Source organism: Lissotriton helveticus, chromosome 5_1 (genome assembly GCF_964261635.1).
Source record: "Lissotriton helveticus chromosome 5_1, aLisHel1.1, whole genome shotgun sequence".
NCBI lineage: Eukaryota > Metazoa > Chordata > Amphibia > Caudata > Salamandridae > Lissotriton > Lissotriton helveticus.
The window spans coordinates 1031003643-1031021942 of NC_136065.1; the positions used below are offsets into that span (position 1 = coordinate 1031003643).

At 41.9% G+C, this 18300-nt stretch overlaps 1 protein-coding gene across 1 annotated transcript in view; it reads left to right on the top strand.

Annotated features, from left to right (window-relative positions):
- PYROXD2 (pyridine nucleotide-disulphide oxidoreductase domain 2) overlaps window positions 1-18300 on the top strand; it is a 541945-nt gene that overhangs the window by 442810 nt on the left and 80835 nt on the right. The window contains exons 11-12 of the mRNA XM_078643559.1: window positions 4342-4414; window positions 17511-17667. Coding sequence (XP_078499685.1) covers window positions 4342-4414; window positions 17511-17667 — 230 coding nt within the window. The remainder of the gene's footprint in view (window positions 1-4341; window positions 4415-17510; window positions 17668-18300) is intronic.

Below are 18300 nucleotides of genomic sequence, written 5' to 3' on the forward strand. Positions count from 1 at the left end.
CATTTCTTGTGAAGCGGTGCGCCAAGTGTCCCAGTAAGTTGCCCCTCTTATTATCACACATCACATCTCGTATCTGCGCACTGTGCATTATGCACAGTGCGCAGATACGAGAATATCTGATTGCAAATGCATTAATGGAAACAACACTCACCTGGCGGCGGGTGGCACTGGCAAACTGTCGGCCGCAGTCAGGGACATTGGGACACTGGGACTGGATACTCACACTGGGACAGGCAGGGCATGGGACGGGGGACTACTACGGGTAGAAATAATTAAATTCTGGAGTGGCGTGTGAGAGGGCCTCTCGTCGTCTGGGCCTCACTCTCAGTCTCTGTGTTCTGGAATCAGGGGTCACGCGCACTTTTTATAGCGCGAGCCCCAATGCGCATGTGTCACCACCAACGGCCGCGCCCGCCCCATCCCCCTAAGGTGGGTGAACGAACTGTGAACTGAAGACTGAGCTGTGCAGACTCGACGCATGCGCGTGACCCGAACCAACTCCTACAATGACCCTGACTGCTGCTGCATTATTTATCCAGCACCGAACAGCAGAGATGAATTCAATTGTGTTTATTTCCCCAGGAGCGAGGAGACAGTGAGAATCAGTAGACGCAGCAGTACAGTAGTGAGTAAGTGACTACAGTACTGCGTGCAGCACAAAAAAACGGCCCCCCACCCCACCCAGCAACAAAACCGGCCCCCGGCCATAAAACCGGCCCCCACCCCTGGCAGCCGACCGGGGGATTGCCCGGTGCCCGGCATTGCCAGTCCGGGCCTGGTAACCACCCAAAGGCACAAAAAGATAAAGTTCTTAAGATTAAGGCGGAATTGTTCTAATTTGTCAGATTTTTATAAACATTCAGAAAATATGAAGAAAAAACTCAAAGAGAGAGGGTACCCACATAAATTGATTAAAAACTCCCTTAAAAGGGCAAGGTTCTATAACCGTGATAGCCTATTAGACCAAAATAAAACTAAAAATGGAAATAAGTTAGACAGGATAGTTTTTGTTACTCAATTCTCACACTTGAGTAATCAAATTAAAAACATAGTGTATAGAAACTGGTGTATAATAAATTACGACAATGACAACAAATTAGACAAACCTTTGTTCTCCTTCCGGAGAAATAAAACCCTCCGTAACAGCTTAGTGCATACCTACAAACCACTAGCGGAAACACAATCTACCTTAACTGGATCGAGAGCAATGGGCAGCCACAAATGTGGAACGTGCTCTATTTGCCCGTAATGTATTACAGGCTCCAGCTTTGAATACAAAGGAAAAACGCTCTACTCTAAAACTTTTAACAACTGTAGAAGTCAAAACATTATTTACTTGTTGGTTTGCCCTTGTAACCTTGGTTATGTGGGGGAAACAAGCAGAGAGCTCAGATTAAGAGTACTGGAGCACAAGTCTGCTATCAGGACAAGTAAGATCAATGCACCGCTGACAGATCATTTTAAAGAAAAGAACCACACTTGTGACGATATACGGTGGTATATCATTGAAAAGATTAGGACCACTAGACGGGGCGGTGACATCAACAAACTTAGGAAAACCAGAGAACATTGGTATTTTTGCTTCTTAGACACTATACGCAATGGCCTGAACACCAGAGAAGACTGGACCCAATGCATATAGCATTAACAAATTTTTTTTGGATTCAAGCCAATACCACATACAACCTCCCCTGTAAATATAAAAATGCTGAATATCAGAGAAGACCGGACCCAATGCATATAGCATTAATATAACTTATCTGTTCATGCGAGCACCAGTCTAAAACAATAAAGCAGAACCAAAATGTTTATCCTTTGATAAATATAGTTTCCGTTTTGGAAGTTTCTTGTACGATTTCCCCATTTCAGCTTCCAAAGAAATCCTTTCTATTTACTAACCTTGTCTAAAGTACAAAGGTATAATTTCCGGTTCCTAAACAAAGCGAAAACATTTTTTCTTTTTTAACATAACTTGTGGCTTGCACGAAAATAGTTTTTATCTTCTGTAGATCTGCCCAATAATCACAACATATATAGAGTTGGAGTAAAACATCTCCCTTTCTTTAAATTGTTTAAACAAACAGCCATAAAACAGCGGCAAAGTCTATAAAGGGATAGACCAATCACGGGTCTTAGACAATGTCCTATGAGATCAGGGCACTTCAAGCCGGCATATGCAAATTTCGGGGCCTAAAATACGAGCTACTGATTGGCCCAATATTGAACCAATTAAAAGGTAGGAAACACTATTTAAACTGACCCCTGAACAGCCACTAGTAAATAGAACAGAACCAGAGAAGCAGGCAGTTCTCCACGGCAAAATAGGTAAGCGTTCTTCTCGCTATAGGTATCCTAAAGCTTTTAAAGAGAAAATACGTCATTAGACAAGGAATAGTGTTTGAGACACAGGACGCCTATCTTTCAGGTATGAAATAATGCTTTATAATTTAGCAAAAAACATTTACAGGTCGAGTCCTACCGCTAATCACCTTTGACAATCGTATTTGCCAGGACACCCAACAAACTATTGAAACGGACTGCTCATAATTAGGAGAGAAAAACGAAAAACGAAGCTAACCTTATATATTTGAAAAAAATACAACGTCACAATAGACCCTCATTTGATCATATCCAACGGATAGTTTTAAGGTAAATAGATAAAAATTAGCTCTATTTGAGAAAGAAAATTCACTCTGTTCTTCCTTTATCTTGCTAAATCTAAACATTTAGATCCATTGGGCGAATTAACATGCAACTCGAATTAGAACATTATGGTCCCGCTACCTTATGTTTTAGTAAGCCCTTGGGAAATATGATAGGGATTTGTATCCGGCAATTATAGAGAATTTTTCAAGAAGGGATATGCATGGAATGTTGATTGTTTCAAACTCCGAATTTCCAAAAAACTATACCAAGTTCTGATAACTAAGATAGGATGATTGTCAGTCCCACTAGACAGTCAGAGACATGCGTAGTATGTAACAGATGGGATTGTCATTTGTTCAAGAGTATTACTAGCTGTTGTAAATTACCAAAGAGGACATGGCGAAAGAGAACAGGAAATTTGTTCTCAAACAGAACATGGATCTTGCTCGATATGCAATGCTTATGCACTTGGTTTTATTGATTGTACCAGCTCCTTTATATGTTTAAGAGAGTGAGCAAGAGCTATATAGGATTTTCTAATTAAATGCAAATGTTACTCTAACTGTTACTAACTGATTGAATACAGAGAAGAAAAAATGTTTATATGCCTCTCAGTAATATAACTGCTTTCCACTACATTGATATCATAAGCTTTGTCGCCTAAGTAAGAGAAGGGTCATGATTTATATAAATGACCAAACGCAAATGTTATTGTATTGCAACCGCCATAGCATGTAGAATATTTTGAATAATTGAATTAACTTGAACACCATACTTGTATATATTTTAATTGCTTGTACATTCATCCCCTAGGGTGATCTCACTGACCCCAGAAACTCGACAGACAGAACGTAGTGTCTTGACAAAGGTGGCCCAAAATCACATGTACCACCGAAACGCGTCGACGCATTTTCAAAGTATAATTCTTCAACTCAGACACCTGTGTTGACACATTAACAGACTGTGCATAACACATGGGGGTTAGATAGAGCTTGAATATACACCCAGTATTGCACAATTGGATGTCTCGCTGTTGTCTGTCCCCTCTACTTGTTTCAATTTTGCTGGTCAATCTTAAACCCCATGTACTTTGATTATTTTTCTCACTTTTTTAACTGGTTTTATTTGTGTAAAGTGGTGCTATTGTCCACTTGTTATTTTAAATACATTGTGTAAATTCAATAAATTGTAAAACATTTTTTGCAAAATTGATTTTAGTTTTTATGTATTGTGCTATTTGCTTTGAGTTTTAAATTGTTTTATTGTACACTCTATTCAAGGGAATACTTTTTGTCTACTTATTTTTACATAGTACAGAATGTGCCTCTACATATGCAGGGACGGTACTCTGAGTTGACTGATATCCATAGTTGGGTTACAAAGCAATCGAGTGTAAGTTTCAATTGTTGCTGAACCCACTTCCAATGACTGATTGAGTGTGTGTAATTGTTTTATAGGAAATCAGTTGGAAGTCCTCTCACAGGCCTATGTTTTTTTCACATGATGCAGCACCAATATTGTCTTAAGAAGCGCTGAAGTGGCTGCGGGATAACTTCATAGACCCACATTTTCTAAACATGCTGCTTCTTGATGCATTGTTTTTCCTGCAACAGAAATTGTTATTGTACATAAAATGGCAGACTTGTGAGTAGTGGCTTCCCACCCTCAAAATATGACTCTCCGTTGTTGTTTCAGAAATGGCTGCCAGAAGACTTCACCAAGCGCATTTCAAAATTCGATACTAAATCTCCTGTAACCAAAATTAATGGTGAGTATGCTGTTATCACAGCAACGTGAGCACTAAAAGCAGGTACTGCACCTGATGCCAGCATTGCTATGTTCCTAAAGTCCATTATAAAGTCCAAAACAAGCATTTGCAATGCAATCGGTCTCGCATTAGGAAAGTTTGAGCTATTGGTATTGTAAATGACAATTTTTTTATTTATGTGTTGGTTTTGAAAATAGCGAAATTAATAGCTTTGTCATTTACAATGCCAATAGTTTTAACTTTTGCAAATGTGACACCTATAGCATTTGTAATGCAATATGTGTTGTATTTACGTGACTTAGATATTACAAATAATAATGGCTTTACATTTTTTAAAATAATTAATACTTAAATAAAAGCTATTGTAATTTATAATGGCAATAGCTTAAACTTTTGTATATAACTTTTGTGAAGATTATGTTAAGTGTATTTTATTGTGACAAAAATCCAAGAACAGAAGTGAAATATTAACATCTTTTTGTGACATTTGTAATAAGGCTTGAAACATTGAGAGAACATATTTGAACCAGTTGTTGTTGACTGGTTGCACAAATTGATGCTGTGGTGGCGCTGAGTGATGTTGTGGTGGCGACGAGTGATGCTGTGGCGTTCAGTGATGCTGTGGTGATGCGATAGAGTGAGTGCGATAGATAGAGTGAGGGCGATAGATAAATAGAGGGAGGGCGATAGATAGAGGGAGGGCGATAGATAAATAGAGGGAGGGCGATAGATAGATTGAGGGAGGGCGATAGATAGATAGATAGATAGATAGATAGATAGATAGATAGATAGATAGATAGATAGATAGATAGATAGATAGATAGATAGATAGATAGATAGATAGATAGATAGATAGAGTGAGGGCGATACATAGAGTGAAGGCGATAGATAGATAGATAGATAGATAGATAGATAGATAGATAGATAGATAGATAGATAGATAGATAGATAGATAGATAGATAGATAGATAGATAGATAGATAGATAGATAGATAGATAGATAGATAGATAGATAGATAGATAGATAGATAGATAGATAGATAGATAGATAGATAGATAGATAGATGGATAGATAGAGTGAGGGCGATAGATAGTTAGACAGATAGATAGAGTGAGGGCGATCGATAGATAGATAGAGTCAGTGCGATAGATAGAGTGAGGGCGATAGATAGATAGAGTGAGGGCAATAGATAGATAGAGGGCAATAGATAGATAGAGTGAGGGCAATAGATAGATAGACTGAGGGCGATAGATAGATAGATAGATAGATAGATAGATAGATAGATAGATAGATAGATAGATAGATAGATAGATAGATAGATAGATAGATAGATAGATAGATAGATAGATAGATAGATAGATAGATAGATAGAGTGAGGGCGATAGATAGATAGATAGATAGATATATAGATAGATAGATAGATAGATAGATAGATAGATAGATAGATAGATAGATAGATAGATAGATAGATAGATAGATAGATAGATAGATAGATAGATAGATAGATAGATAGATAGATAGATAGATAGAGTGAGGGCGATAGATAGAGTGAGGGCGATAGATAGATAGATAGATATATAGATAGATAGATAGAGTGAGTGAGGGCGATAGATAGATAGATAGATAGATAGATAGATAGATAGATAGATAGATAGATAGATAGATAGATAGATAGATAGATAGATAGAGTGAGGGCGATAGATAGAGTGAGGGCGATAGATAGATAGATTGAGGGCGATAGATAGAGTGAGGGCGACAGATAGATAGAGTGAGGGCAATAGATAGAGTGAGGGAGATAGATAGAGTGAGGGCGATAGATAGATAGAGTGAGGTGGCCTCATGGTGGAAGTGGTGGTGGCCATGGTGGTGGTGGATGTGGTGGTGGTAGTGGTGATGGTGGTGGTGGACATGGTGGTGGTGGACATGGTGGTGGTGGACGTAGTGGTGGTGGAGATGGTGGTGGTGGACGTAGTGGTGGTGGATGTTGTGAAGGAAGAGGGTAGGAAAGAGTAACAAAAGAAAGGAAAGTCGTAAAAATTAATACAGAAAGTGTGGAGTGTGATGATCGACAAACTTTTCTGAGCTTTGAGCATCCTAAATACCTGTTATTTGTTTTCCTGTTCATTTTAAACAAATGACCTGTTCTGGCGGAAAAGAAGTGACTGTTTTTCTCAGCATACATCTGAATGTCTATTCCCTCAATGATTTATTAGTTCAAAGTCATTAGAGTTCAGCATCGAACACCTGCGGGCCGCCTTGAAAATGTTTAAGGTTCCGAAATGACTAGAGCCAAAAAGAAACTAAATAAGATGTGCCTCAGCAGAGCTGCTTTTCTTACAACCAGCTGAGTTGTATGTTCTATTGGTGTTATTGGGCTGCTGAAATTCCAGAGAGGGGGGGGCAGGAAGTAGTAGAGAGCTCCAGGTCACCCGAGACCAGAAATTCCAGTGCTGGTCGGACCACAGCAAATCTTACTGTGGCAGGGGACTAGATGTGCCACTGCTGGGCTTTTGGTTGAACTACCCACAGCACTCTGGGATTTGTAGTTGTTTTGTTTTGCTTCAATATGACTAGTTGAATTGAATAATAATGGTTTGTGCTAGTAAAGCTAAGGACGTGCATGAGCGGACCCAAGTTGCTTGAGTAAGGCTCCTAGAGGAAAGCATTACCTGGTGTCATACTCACACGTTTATAGACAAGGAAAGCAAATGACAACTTGAAATCATTAGCTGTAATGACATTTTAGGGCATAAGTTAAGCAATGTTTTGTTAATGTACAAACACAGCTACAAATAACATCCAGGGTTCCAGCAGCAGGATCATTTTCACTAAGAATTTGTAATCCTTTACCACACATGCCCCTTTTCCCTGCAATTGACGTTGCATATAAAAACCTTTGTCCTTCTGCCACCCCTTCTGGATTAAGCGTCTGCCAGTTCAAAGGAGCCCTTTAGAGAGGAATCCTTATTTCTCCGGTTTAAGGAAAATAAACTTGAGAAGAAAAGGGAACAATGACCCACAAGTAGCCTGGTGTACGTTCTTGTTACATCTTGGAGCAGATGTAACAAGTGCTAAGGTAAATAGTTTTAAACTGATTTCACGGTCTGATGCTCTCGCCACAGCTGGGAATCAGCCCCCTATTATTAGGACCCAGGCAGAAAGGGAGCGAGCTGACTGGCGGCCATGGCTTGATATATTTATTGAGAAGGGTGACGCTGCCCGCAAGGGGCTCCCCGTGCTATCCCTGAAAGAGCAAGCGTGAGAGGTGGGAGTGCTTTTCCTCCCTCCCTGCAGTGCCTTGCTGTAGAGGAAAGACTCTTTGAGGCAGTGCGCATTCCCTAAAACATTGGAGAATGGAAAAGTTTACGTTGTGTTGGGCAAGCAAAGGGAAGAGAAAAAGAGCTGCCGTCTCACTTATAAACCCATGGCTGCATGTTTGGATAAAAAAATGTCTGAAGATATTTGCAGCCACAGTGGTGTTTTTGGCTCCATTTCACAGTGGAACAAAAGTCATGGTTTTTGACAAGGAAGTCGAGGAACAAAGCGTGGCGAGCTGCCTCTTGAACAGAAGTACTGCTCACGTAAAGCATTCCAATATCTTCCGGTCCGGTATGCGCTACATCTCAAAAGTGCTAATAACAAGCCGAGCCACCCATGCCTAATAATTAACTTTAGGTCGTCAAGTTACCCAGGTTATCTTCGGATGAAGGGAGAAGGTTAACTTATCTGAAGTAAACAAACCGTGTGGCTCTGCCCGTCATGCCTGCAGGGGCTGTAGGGATCTCAGCACTTCGTCCAGGCAACACAACAGCGCCAACATAGTCACGTAGGGAAAGTGGGCGAAAATGTTAGAAGACGCCGAAATGCTGACAATGGACGTATGGGCGTCATTGTTGGAGTGCAGGAATTTGGTGTTGCTGAAAGAAAAACAAGCTCTCGGTATTGCGTGGTGGGGGCAGGGGAGTGGCATTGCGTGGCGGGGCGGGGCAGCGGCTTTCTTTGAAGTCTGATGCCGAAGCTCAGACAAATGGTGCGCGATGTGGCTGGCGATGTGCACGCGCCTGGCTCACATGAACTGTACCTGATCCGCAGTTTTGGGTAGACTTTTGATAGCCTTACTATAATCTCGACAAACATGCATTGCTAAAGCAATGCTGTAGTCGAGACCTAAAAAGGGATGATGCTGAAGGAGGTTCTAGATGTGGGAAGATAACTTTAGAGCTCAGATTCACCAGGGTAGAAGGGTTCAATAGCCTTAATTGAGGGGTGTAATAAATCCATGCCTTTGGAATATATAATTGTTTTTTTTTTATCTAGAAGCAATCTAGAAGAAGTTCATTTATAAACGGTGGAACTCAGAACCCTGGCCTAATTTCACCCTGTGAAGATGGTGAACTGCACAAGAGTGTGGAATGTTCAGGGACACATCCTATGTTCAAAGGTTTATAGCACAGATCTACCAACATCATATTTCAGCAGACCAACTCTGCCCAAGCCCGAGAGGTGACAATGGCAGCCACTTAAGGGCACTTTTTGTAAGCATCCAACCAGACAGATAGACAGTGGGATAGTAGATAATGGAGAACGTATAAAAGTTCTAAGAAGAGCAGGGGCATATGTTGCAAATCTCTGTGAGTTCACACAAACTGCATAAGAGATGAGATTAGGCCGTGTGCTAGGAATTATTGCGTGTTTTTAGGAGAGAGATCTCCACGCTCTCTTTAGTTACTTGGTCACCACATGCTGACATTGTTGCTAGCATGGAAAACAAGTAATATAGACAAATGTTAACATTTCGTGTTGCCCTGAAACTCAAACTCTAAATTACCTTTCTAAATAGTAAATACCAGTGCCCAATACAACATCCGCAAAACGTGTCTGAAACTTTGACTGCCAAGGTGGTACTGCTGACTGTTGTAATTATCTTCTCTCGCATGTGTAGAGCTCTGGCTCATGCCATAGAATGCAGTGATCCATGAGAATATAATGGATCCATCATTCTGTGCTTGGGCGACCTGTTGTCAAGTCGGTGTTTTTGTAAACTGGAACAAACTTCATTAATTCATCTAAGAAGGTTTTCGTGGATTTAATACTGACCTAATTCATTAAGGTAATGAAAACAAAAAAATTGATATTTTCTTTTTTAAAAAGCAATAAATTATGCCTGGAGCGTGCCCTTTGGTCTCTAAAGTGCATGGCACTTGGATGTATATAGATTTGTATCCCTTTTCCTACAGTAAATATTGATGGATATAGCATTCTATTTACAAGCACAGTTGGACTATTTAGATCATGAAATACAATAGAACAGATTAGAAGAACATGCGTTATAAGACATGCCTGGCAACATTCTGCGGCAAGCAGCTTTAATCGTACTGTGATAGGTAAGCCATAGTTATTTAAAAACTAAAAACACTGTTTATATCAAGAAAAAGTATTATCAGCAGCAGGCCCTGTTCGTATTTGTGAATGCGTTCGTTAGGACGAGAATATCCCCCACATGTTCCACAGTTTTCTTCCCCTGTGCTGAGTGCCCAACCGCGAGTATCTGGTATTCTACTAATGTAGTGTTTGTGCGAAAATCTAGACCTGTTCCTTGACAACTGTGAGGCCTAGGACCTATTCTGGACCTGGAGCACAATAAGCATACCCTCATTTGCTTGATAAAGAACTATCATCTCTGGCATGGATTTAGCATGTAGAGCTGTGATGGCAGCATTACATGTATTGTGAAAGAGTAGGTGTAGTCAGACCGTTTTATGTGTGTCTTTGGAGAGAAGGCTTAGTAGTCCTCTCATGTAATGTTCCGCTTTTGTGCGCTAACCCAGATCCTAGCACTAACATCCCATTTGTATGGTATATGCATGTGCGTATCCTGTGTGGTGTGGTATGTGTTATGTGTTTGAGTGCACCAGGGTTTTGGGGACATGGGTGGTCATTTTGATGCCCCAGGCCTACATGTGCACATGATGGAGGTGAATTTGTTTCCCAGACATTATTGTATTGCTGACATTCCTGAAGCTGAAGGGAGGACACCTAGACACTGAAGTGTTGAAAGAAGAGACAGTGCTCCCTTTAGAAGTTTGATTAAGTCATTTTACTTCGTGGGGATGCTTAATAGCCTTACAGGATGCTTGTTTGCGGTCCAGAGAAGACATGGCTTGGCTGTTCGGTCTGGACTGTTCCCATGAGAAACAGGATCAAGACTAATTTGCATAGGGCTGGGTCTGAACTGGGGTGGTGAAGTGAGCTAAAGAACGATGATGGATTCAACCCAGATCTCTGACTGAGGGTGAGTGTCTGAAAGGTTTCAGCACTCTGTCCATTATCTCTGTGTATTTTCATTGTTTTTCCTAAGTTGGCAAGGCATGTCCAGACCTGGGCCCCTTCCTCACTTTACTCTGGATTCGAACTAGCCTAGCTGATGAGGGGTGTTACCCCAAAACCGGTCCCAGGATGCTTGTTCTGGTCCAGGGAATACCTGGCATGGTAGTTCAGGCAGGACCATTCCCATGAGGAACAGGGTCAAGACTAAATTGTATATGGCTGGGTCTGAACTAGGGTGGTTAAGTGAGCTAAAGAACGATGATGGATTCAACTCAGATCTGTGACAGGGAGTGAGTGTCTGAAAAGTTTCAGCGCTCCGTCCATCACCTTATTGTGTTTGATTTGTTCGCCACAAGTTGGCAGGGTATACCCAGATGTGGGTCACTTGCTCACTTTGCCACTGGATTCAAACTACCCTGGCCGATGAGGGGTGTTACACTGGAACCGGTCACAGAATGCTTGTTTAGGGTACAGGCAAGACCTGGCTTGGCAGTTGAGGCTGGACTGTTCCCATGAGGAACAGGGGCAAGATTGATTTGCATATGGCTGGGTCTGAACTAGGGTGGCGAAGTGAGCTAAAGAACGATGATGTATTCAACCCAGATCTGTGACTGGGGGTTAGTGTCTGAAAAGTTTCAGTGCTCCCTCCATCTTCTCCTTTTGTTTGCATTGTTTGTCCTAAGTTGGCAGGGTATGCACAGATGTGGGACCCTTGCTCACTTTGCACCTGGATTCAAGCTAGCCTCTGATAAGGAGTGTTACCCCCAAACTGGTCCCAAGATGCTTGTTTCTGGTCCAGGGAAAGCCTGGCTTGGTAGTTCGGGCTGGACTGTTCCAATGAGGAACAGTGTCAAGATTGATTTGCATATGGCTGGGTCCGAACTGGGGTGGCGAAATGAACTATAGAACAATGATGGTTTCGACCCAGATCTGTGACTAGGGGTGAGTGTCTGAAAAGTTCCAGCCTTACTGAGGAGTGCCATTTGGTAGACGGTGGGGATGAGGGGTGGGACTGATGTCCGTGTTGCTCGGAGTGAAAATAGACCTTTATGTGAAGCCATTCACTTTCCTGATTATGGCCCAATGTCACTGTTGATATTCAAGTGCAATATGCTCTTACCGCCTTATGCCTCTGTTGTGGGTGCTCCAAACTGGAGCAACCATGCTGTGATTAGCATCACTCTGCACAAAAGCTGTGTCTGGAAGGTGGCACATGACAGAAAAAACAACCTATACCTGTTCTGAGAGCGCAGACAGAGAATCCAACATCCAAAGTCTGCTTTGACTGAATAAAATGAGAGCCACTGACCAACTTGTTGTTCCAGTTCCAAAGTCTTATTAACCAAGGAAGGGAGTACTATACAGAGCGGTGGCAGGTCACACTGGTAAGAGCGGTGGGGCGGGACGTGATGGGCGTGGCGGAAGTCGACAGACAATGGGATAGGTAATGTTAAATAAATAAAAAATAAAACCACTTACTTTGCACTCGCAAAATGCCGATGCGGCGGGCGCAAAGTAAGTGGTTTTATTTATTTATTTATTTAATATTACTTATCCTGTCGTCTGTCGACTTCCACCAACCCCCACCCGCCCGCCTCACCATCCTTACCTGTGCAAGGCGCTACTGATACAGAGTACTCAGAAGACTGCTGTGCAAGAAGAGCTGGTGTAAGCCTAATAGCCCCAGATGTATGGGTGCATCCATTAGAGTATGATCTGGAGTTAGTTCCGTACCCCAAAATGACAGGAGGCTCACTTATTGGAGAAGAAGAAGAAGAAGAAGGAAGGTGCCAGCACTAGAGGAGGTGTGACCAACCAGCACAAGCGGAAGCAGCTAACTTCCCAGCTCCCAGGACAGGGGTGCCCAAGTGGACAACACCGTGGCACTGCCCCCAAAGTATGCCTGAGTGGGCAGTGCCACTGTGACCCTGATGTGGGCTGTACTGTGGCAATGCCCTGAAGAGAGCCAGAGTGAATTGTGCCACTGTGAGTTTAAAATTATGCCAGAGCAGCCCAGGCCTCTCTAGATCTTGAAGATGTAGCACACTGTAGTGTGTAGTACTTTAGTGTTTTGAGTGAGTTAAAGTACTTTCTTTTTATAAGAAGAAAGCACTGGGCACACCAATAAATTATTGTGCTGTTCGGTGATTGCTGAGTACTGAGCTTGTAGCACCCCCTTACTATCTCTCGGAGCATCCAGTTACTACTCGCCATCACGACTTCTAAAAGTCAAGTGCTGAAGGAGTTGTACATGGCCCAGTTTTCAGAGCACTGTAGGATGGACCTTGGAGCTTCAGAAGCAAATTTCGCCAGTCCCACAGTGAAGGCCCTCGAGCACTTGTTTGACCTGTGGCCCCCCCAAATGGGGTCTGATAGTGTTTGTCTGCCCAAACCTCCGTGAACAGATTTCTTGAAAAGTGCAAGAATGTGAGCTAGTATGACCTCTGTTGGGTGCTGCATTCCTTATAAGGACAGATCTATGAGAGATTCTAGCACTGAAGCAATGTAACATTTATATTCTGATATCATAGCTATACCTAGGATCCTTCTGGATCGCCTCACCCTGAGAACTGACCACTGTCACCAAAGTGTGTGAGAATGGTTTGCTGAAGTTGCTACCTCCACAACACAAGTATGACATGTATCTGCTACAGTCCATATAACATTATACAAGGCTGGAAAGAAAGTCTTACAGTAGATATACATTAATGATAATTTTATTTATTTAGTCATTCATTTTCGACTCCTCACTAAGCTTGCCACAGAGATCCATGTACATCTGTAAGGAAGTGCCTCTTTTTTGAATGATCAGCCCTAAGTTTTGGACAAATGCTGCTGTTTGTTTCGACTCTGAAGGTGTACTGAAGCCTGCTAAACAGATGTCAGTGCCAGTGCTATGACCCTTAAAAGGTATTATATGATTTGTTCACCCATAATTGGCATAAGTTAACTTACTCATACATCCTTAGTATATGGCACCAGGAGTACCCTGGACCTGTAATTTAAAGTGTCTCTCACAGCCAGCAGCACTTATTGTGCCACCATGAGTGAGACAAAGCAAAGTAGGACTCAGCCTGCAATTGCTGGCTGGCAGAGCAGTTTTAAACTAACTCAGCGCTGCCATTTTAAGCAATGACAAAGCCCAAACATTCCTTTTTAATATTTATAAGTTACCCTTAAGGTAGGCCTATTGAGCCCAAAAGGCATGGTGCATTATATTAAAAAGATTTACATGCAGTTTTTAACTTTACATGTCCTGGCATTGAAAACCCTGCATCGTTGATTTTACTGTGAAAAGGCTAGTAGCCCCATTGGCAAGTACAGAGTTACACACTAAAAGCTTAGCAGTGCTAACTTCTGAATGGGACTACTAAATATGATACTTCAATGTATCAAAATAATCGTTGCATTAAAACCAACTTAATGCTCAATTCGAATTTAATGGTACTTTTGCACAAATGGAAACTTTAGTAAGCAGCCACTTTGTTGCTCAAAGCTTTCTAGTGACTGTTTACTTGCCAAAGGACAGTCTTGTGCCCTCCTGGGGGGAGGTGTAAACAAACCTCAGGAAGGAACAAAAAGAGCTTGCTGTTGGGAGAAGGGTTACTTCTCCCTGGCAGGAAGGCCAAACAGGGTTTGAGCCTAGAAGGTGAGCTCCAAAGGGAAAGCCGCCTTTGTAAAACAAACAGTGGACACACACTAGAGGGACTGCTCTTTTGTTCTTGCAGACAGGTTGCCATAGTGAACAGAGAGGGGAAAACAGTTGTCAAACAGTTGTTTCCATGGGAATGTATCTCCCAAGTAGCCACTCCTCTGGAATGGGCTAAGAAGCTCAACAAGCCAAGAGAATGGTTCTGCCACCTTCTGGGTGGGCAGAATTGTGTATTCTGAGATAGCTAGATGTCACACTTACCAGGAAGTCATCACTAGGCAGGAGGGGGGGCTGGTAGCCCATTGGCTAGGAGTCGCATATCCCCCAATGGCACGGCCTGGGCATATAAGTGGCACTCCTGGCACCCAGATATCAGACAACATCTGCACTGGAGTGGACCGAAGAAGAACTGCTCTGTTCTTGTCTGGCCTCAGCAAAGAGAGGATGCACAAAGACTGATCTGCACTTGCTGCTCCCTGGGCTAGCAAAAAGAGGACTGGGTCTGTGGTGCCATGCTTGAGGAAAAGTCATGCCTGAGCCTTAGACAGAAGAAATGACTCCAGGAGTCAGTTGGCTGTTTACCTGTTAAAGCTGCAGGGCCGCAAATGCTGACAAAGCCTGCCTTGGTGAGTTTGTAGCCAAGAACACCTGACTGCCACTGACTGCCAGCGTGCTGCCTGGGAGACCAAAACCCAATCCTCTAAAGATCTACCCCAAGTCTGCTAGAACCAGGAGAGTCATCAGAATACAATTTAGTCACCCAAGACTTACGTTATCACCAGTTAAAGGGAACATCTGGTGTAGCTGTAAATGGAGACCAGCAGACCAGTGGTAGCTGTTTTTTGGCTGGACTTCAACTGGACCTCAATCAAGACCTGTTGCCAAAGTCGCCTCACCATGACTGTGGACCAAGGATTAGCCCCAGGAAGACCCCCTTCACAGGATCAGCATTCTCAGCATCATTCAGCATCTACAGCATCCTCTATCTCTTTTATCAGGACTACTCCATTATAGTCGCTGGTATTTGCTCATAGAGCCTGGAACTGGACTTGAGACCTAATTGACTTTGAGGTAACTGTCCAAAAAACCCTCATTGGCCTCTGTTACCTGTTCCCTGTCAGAACTGGTCCCCCATAACGACCGGAGTAGTAGTTTATCAATATTAACCAGAGTTTGCAAAGTTTGACTGCGAGCACGGTCCAATTACAATTTATTGAATTAAATGAGAAAAATGTTTTGTCCTTTAAAAATTCATATCTCCAGAACCCTCCAGTAGATGTTTTGTCCTTGAGGTGTAATTTTAAAGATAAAAGTACTCTTATAAATTGGTGTCGGAAATGTATTGAATCTTGTTTCTGCCTTTGATTGTTTCTTAATGCTTTACACTTGTTCCTTTGATAAAGCCTGACTGCTCAGAGCCACAGCTAGCCAGGGTTGAGCTGAGGCTTTTCAAATGAATCTGACTGGACCCAGTACAGGAACGGAGTTTCTTACACAGTGATGTCTCACAACTACACCATATAAATAACAGCTTTCCTCACAACATCGTATATAGATTTAATACAAAACACAACATTTTCCACAGTTAATAATAAAACTTGATTTCATTCTGAAAATTCACTAAAGTATGTAAAAATATCAGAAAATTGGCTTAAAATGTAATTTGGCAAACAAATAATGCACATATGTAAGTTGTGTTCCACATACATCTTAATATCTCATTCTGTCATCATTCACAATGCCCATATTACAGATAAAATCATTGGCTGGAGAAAGATTTCTACTCCCCAAAAAGATAAATGCTACAAACAGCTGGGTCCAATTTGGGATTGAATAAAAGTGAAATTCAATGCCTGAGTCCTGCCAATGTGCAATCTCGTATTTGTTAAACACTGACCTCTGTCATTTTGAAAACTGAAGTTTTCAACAAAATGTACAGTAGAGATTTCCCAATACAATTGGATATCCAGGAAATAATTCAGCAATAAATACAAACATACAGATATGAAGCTGAAATTTATTTCAGTTTATATTCTGAATTTGACTTTTGATGTAAAAGAGATCTTAACATGTTGAAATCACTGAACACGCTTTCTCCAAACTGTTGTGTATGTTTAGGCGATGTAGTGCCGTCTTAACGCATACATACGCTGGGCAGTTGCCCGGGGGCCCCATGTAGACCAGAATTTAACACAAATTTTCTGTTAAACATTTTGGGGCATATTACCAAGGGTGGCGATTGGCAATTATCGCCGGTTTAGCGGCCGTTTTCAGCCGCTAAGCGGTGATAATTCTATCGCTCTATTAGCAAGCTGTTGCTAACTGATGTTAGCGACCGCTTTTAGGCGATAGCGAGCAGTTTGGGGCCCGCTTTGCATGTCAGCAATATTTATCGCTAATGACGTGCAAAGTGGGCGTACCCAACCTGTTGGCGACTGAAAGCAGTCGCTAACGTCGCTATCGCCTATTAGCAAGGCAGGCGTAGCGATGGAAATATTCCCACTATCGCCAAAAACTAACGCCTGCTCAGACCAGTTCTTAGCCATGTTATCCAATGGGAGGTGGATAACATGGCTAAGAGCATTTTGTCGCTAATGCGTGAATATCGCTGTATTCTCAGCGATATTCACGCATTTCGCCGCTTTCGCTGGATATTTTAGCACAATTGAGAAAAACGTTGCTAATAGCATGTTTTCTCCGCTAACATATCCAGCGATAGGCAGCGATAAAAAAAACGTCGGTTATCCTATTTAGTGATAATTATCGCTACTTGTTAGTAATATGTCCCTTTATTCCTGTGGGTGGTTCTGTAGACAGGGCCCAGTACACTGCTTTGCTCGGGCCTATAATGCTGTTAAGAAGGCCCTGGGGGGATGACGCCGTTTGTGGCTGAAGAGTGTGTATACAGCACTGCTGTGACTCACCCTGAACTTGGCAGTAGAGGGACATATGCCTGATCCGCATCATGCATATTGAGTTAACATTTTGGTAAGTTGTGTTGGGTTGCCCCTGCCAAGTATGGGAATCACACATCCTGTTGAAAACAAATGACTTTTTTGTTCAGATCTTTTCCTTGACAAATGGATTAACCTTTTTCTCTAATTTGAACACTTTAGTGGCAGTGGATAAATTGCCTAACTTCTTGGCTGCCCCGAATACTAGTGATGGAAGGCCACTTCCTCATCACCAGACGTCAATTCACCTGAACGCCGAAGATATGCATTGCCTTACTATAGCTTTTGAAGACGCACAAAAAGGGATACCTTCTTCCAGGTAAAGAAGAGGCTGTACAGAAAGCTTACAAGTCCAGCTATTCGCTTTAACAGTCAGATTTAGTGCATGCCCTCTTGCCAACTTCTAGCCCTAATTCTTAAAATCATTGTAATTCCAATGTTTATACTGTGCTCCATTGCTTTATCTAGATTTGTGTTTTGTAAGTGTCATAAATGCATGCTTACATTTCTTTCATTAGGCTGTCACAGAAACCCTGTTCTGCATCGCATTATCATACTCCTTCCATGAACTCTGTAATAATCTCAAACATTATGAAAAATATGCAGTCATATTAGCAGATTTTCAAATCCCATAAGGATGGGATTCGGAATGGCACATTAAAAAAAAAATCATCCAGCATAACAAAATATAGTATTTTTTTCACAATAGGAAGTTTTTCAGGTGGTTTAACCTCAAATAAAGGAATGGGGTACTAAGATCATGAAGAGTAACTACATTCCTAACCCTTTATTACAAAACAGTCTTACTGCCAACCATGCCAACATTAGTTCTGCAATGGACACTACCTGTAAACTAAACAAATCTATTCTCTAATTCAAAATCAGTCCAAAAACATGTAAAACACTGCCACTAAACTCTTTAAAATATATGAAATATGTATTTACTAGAGTA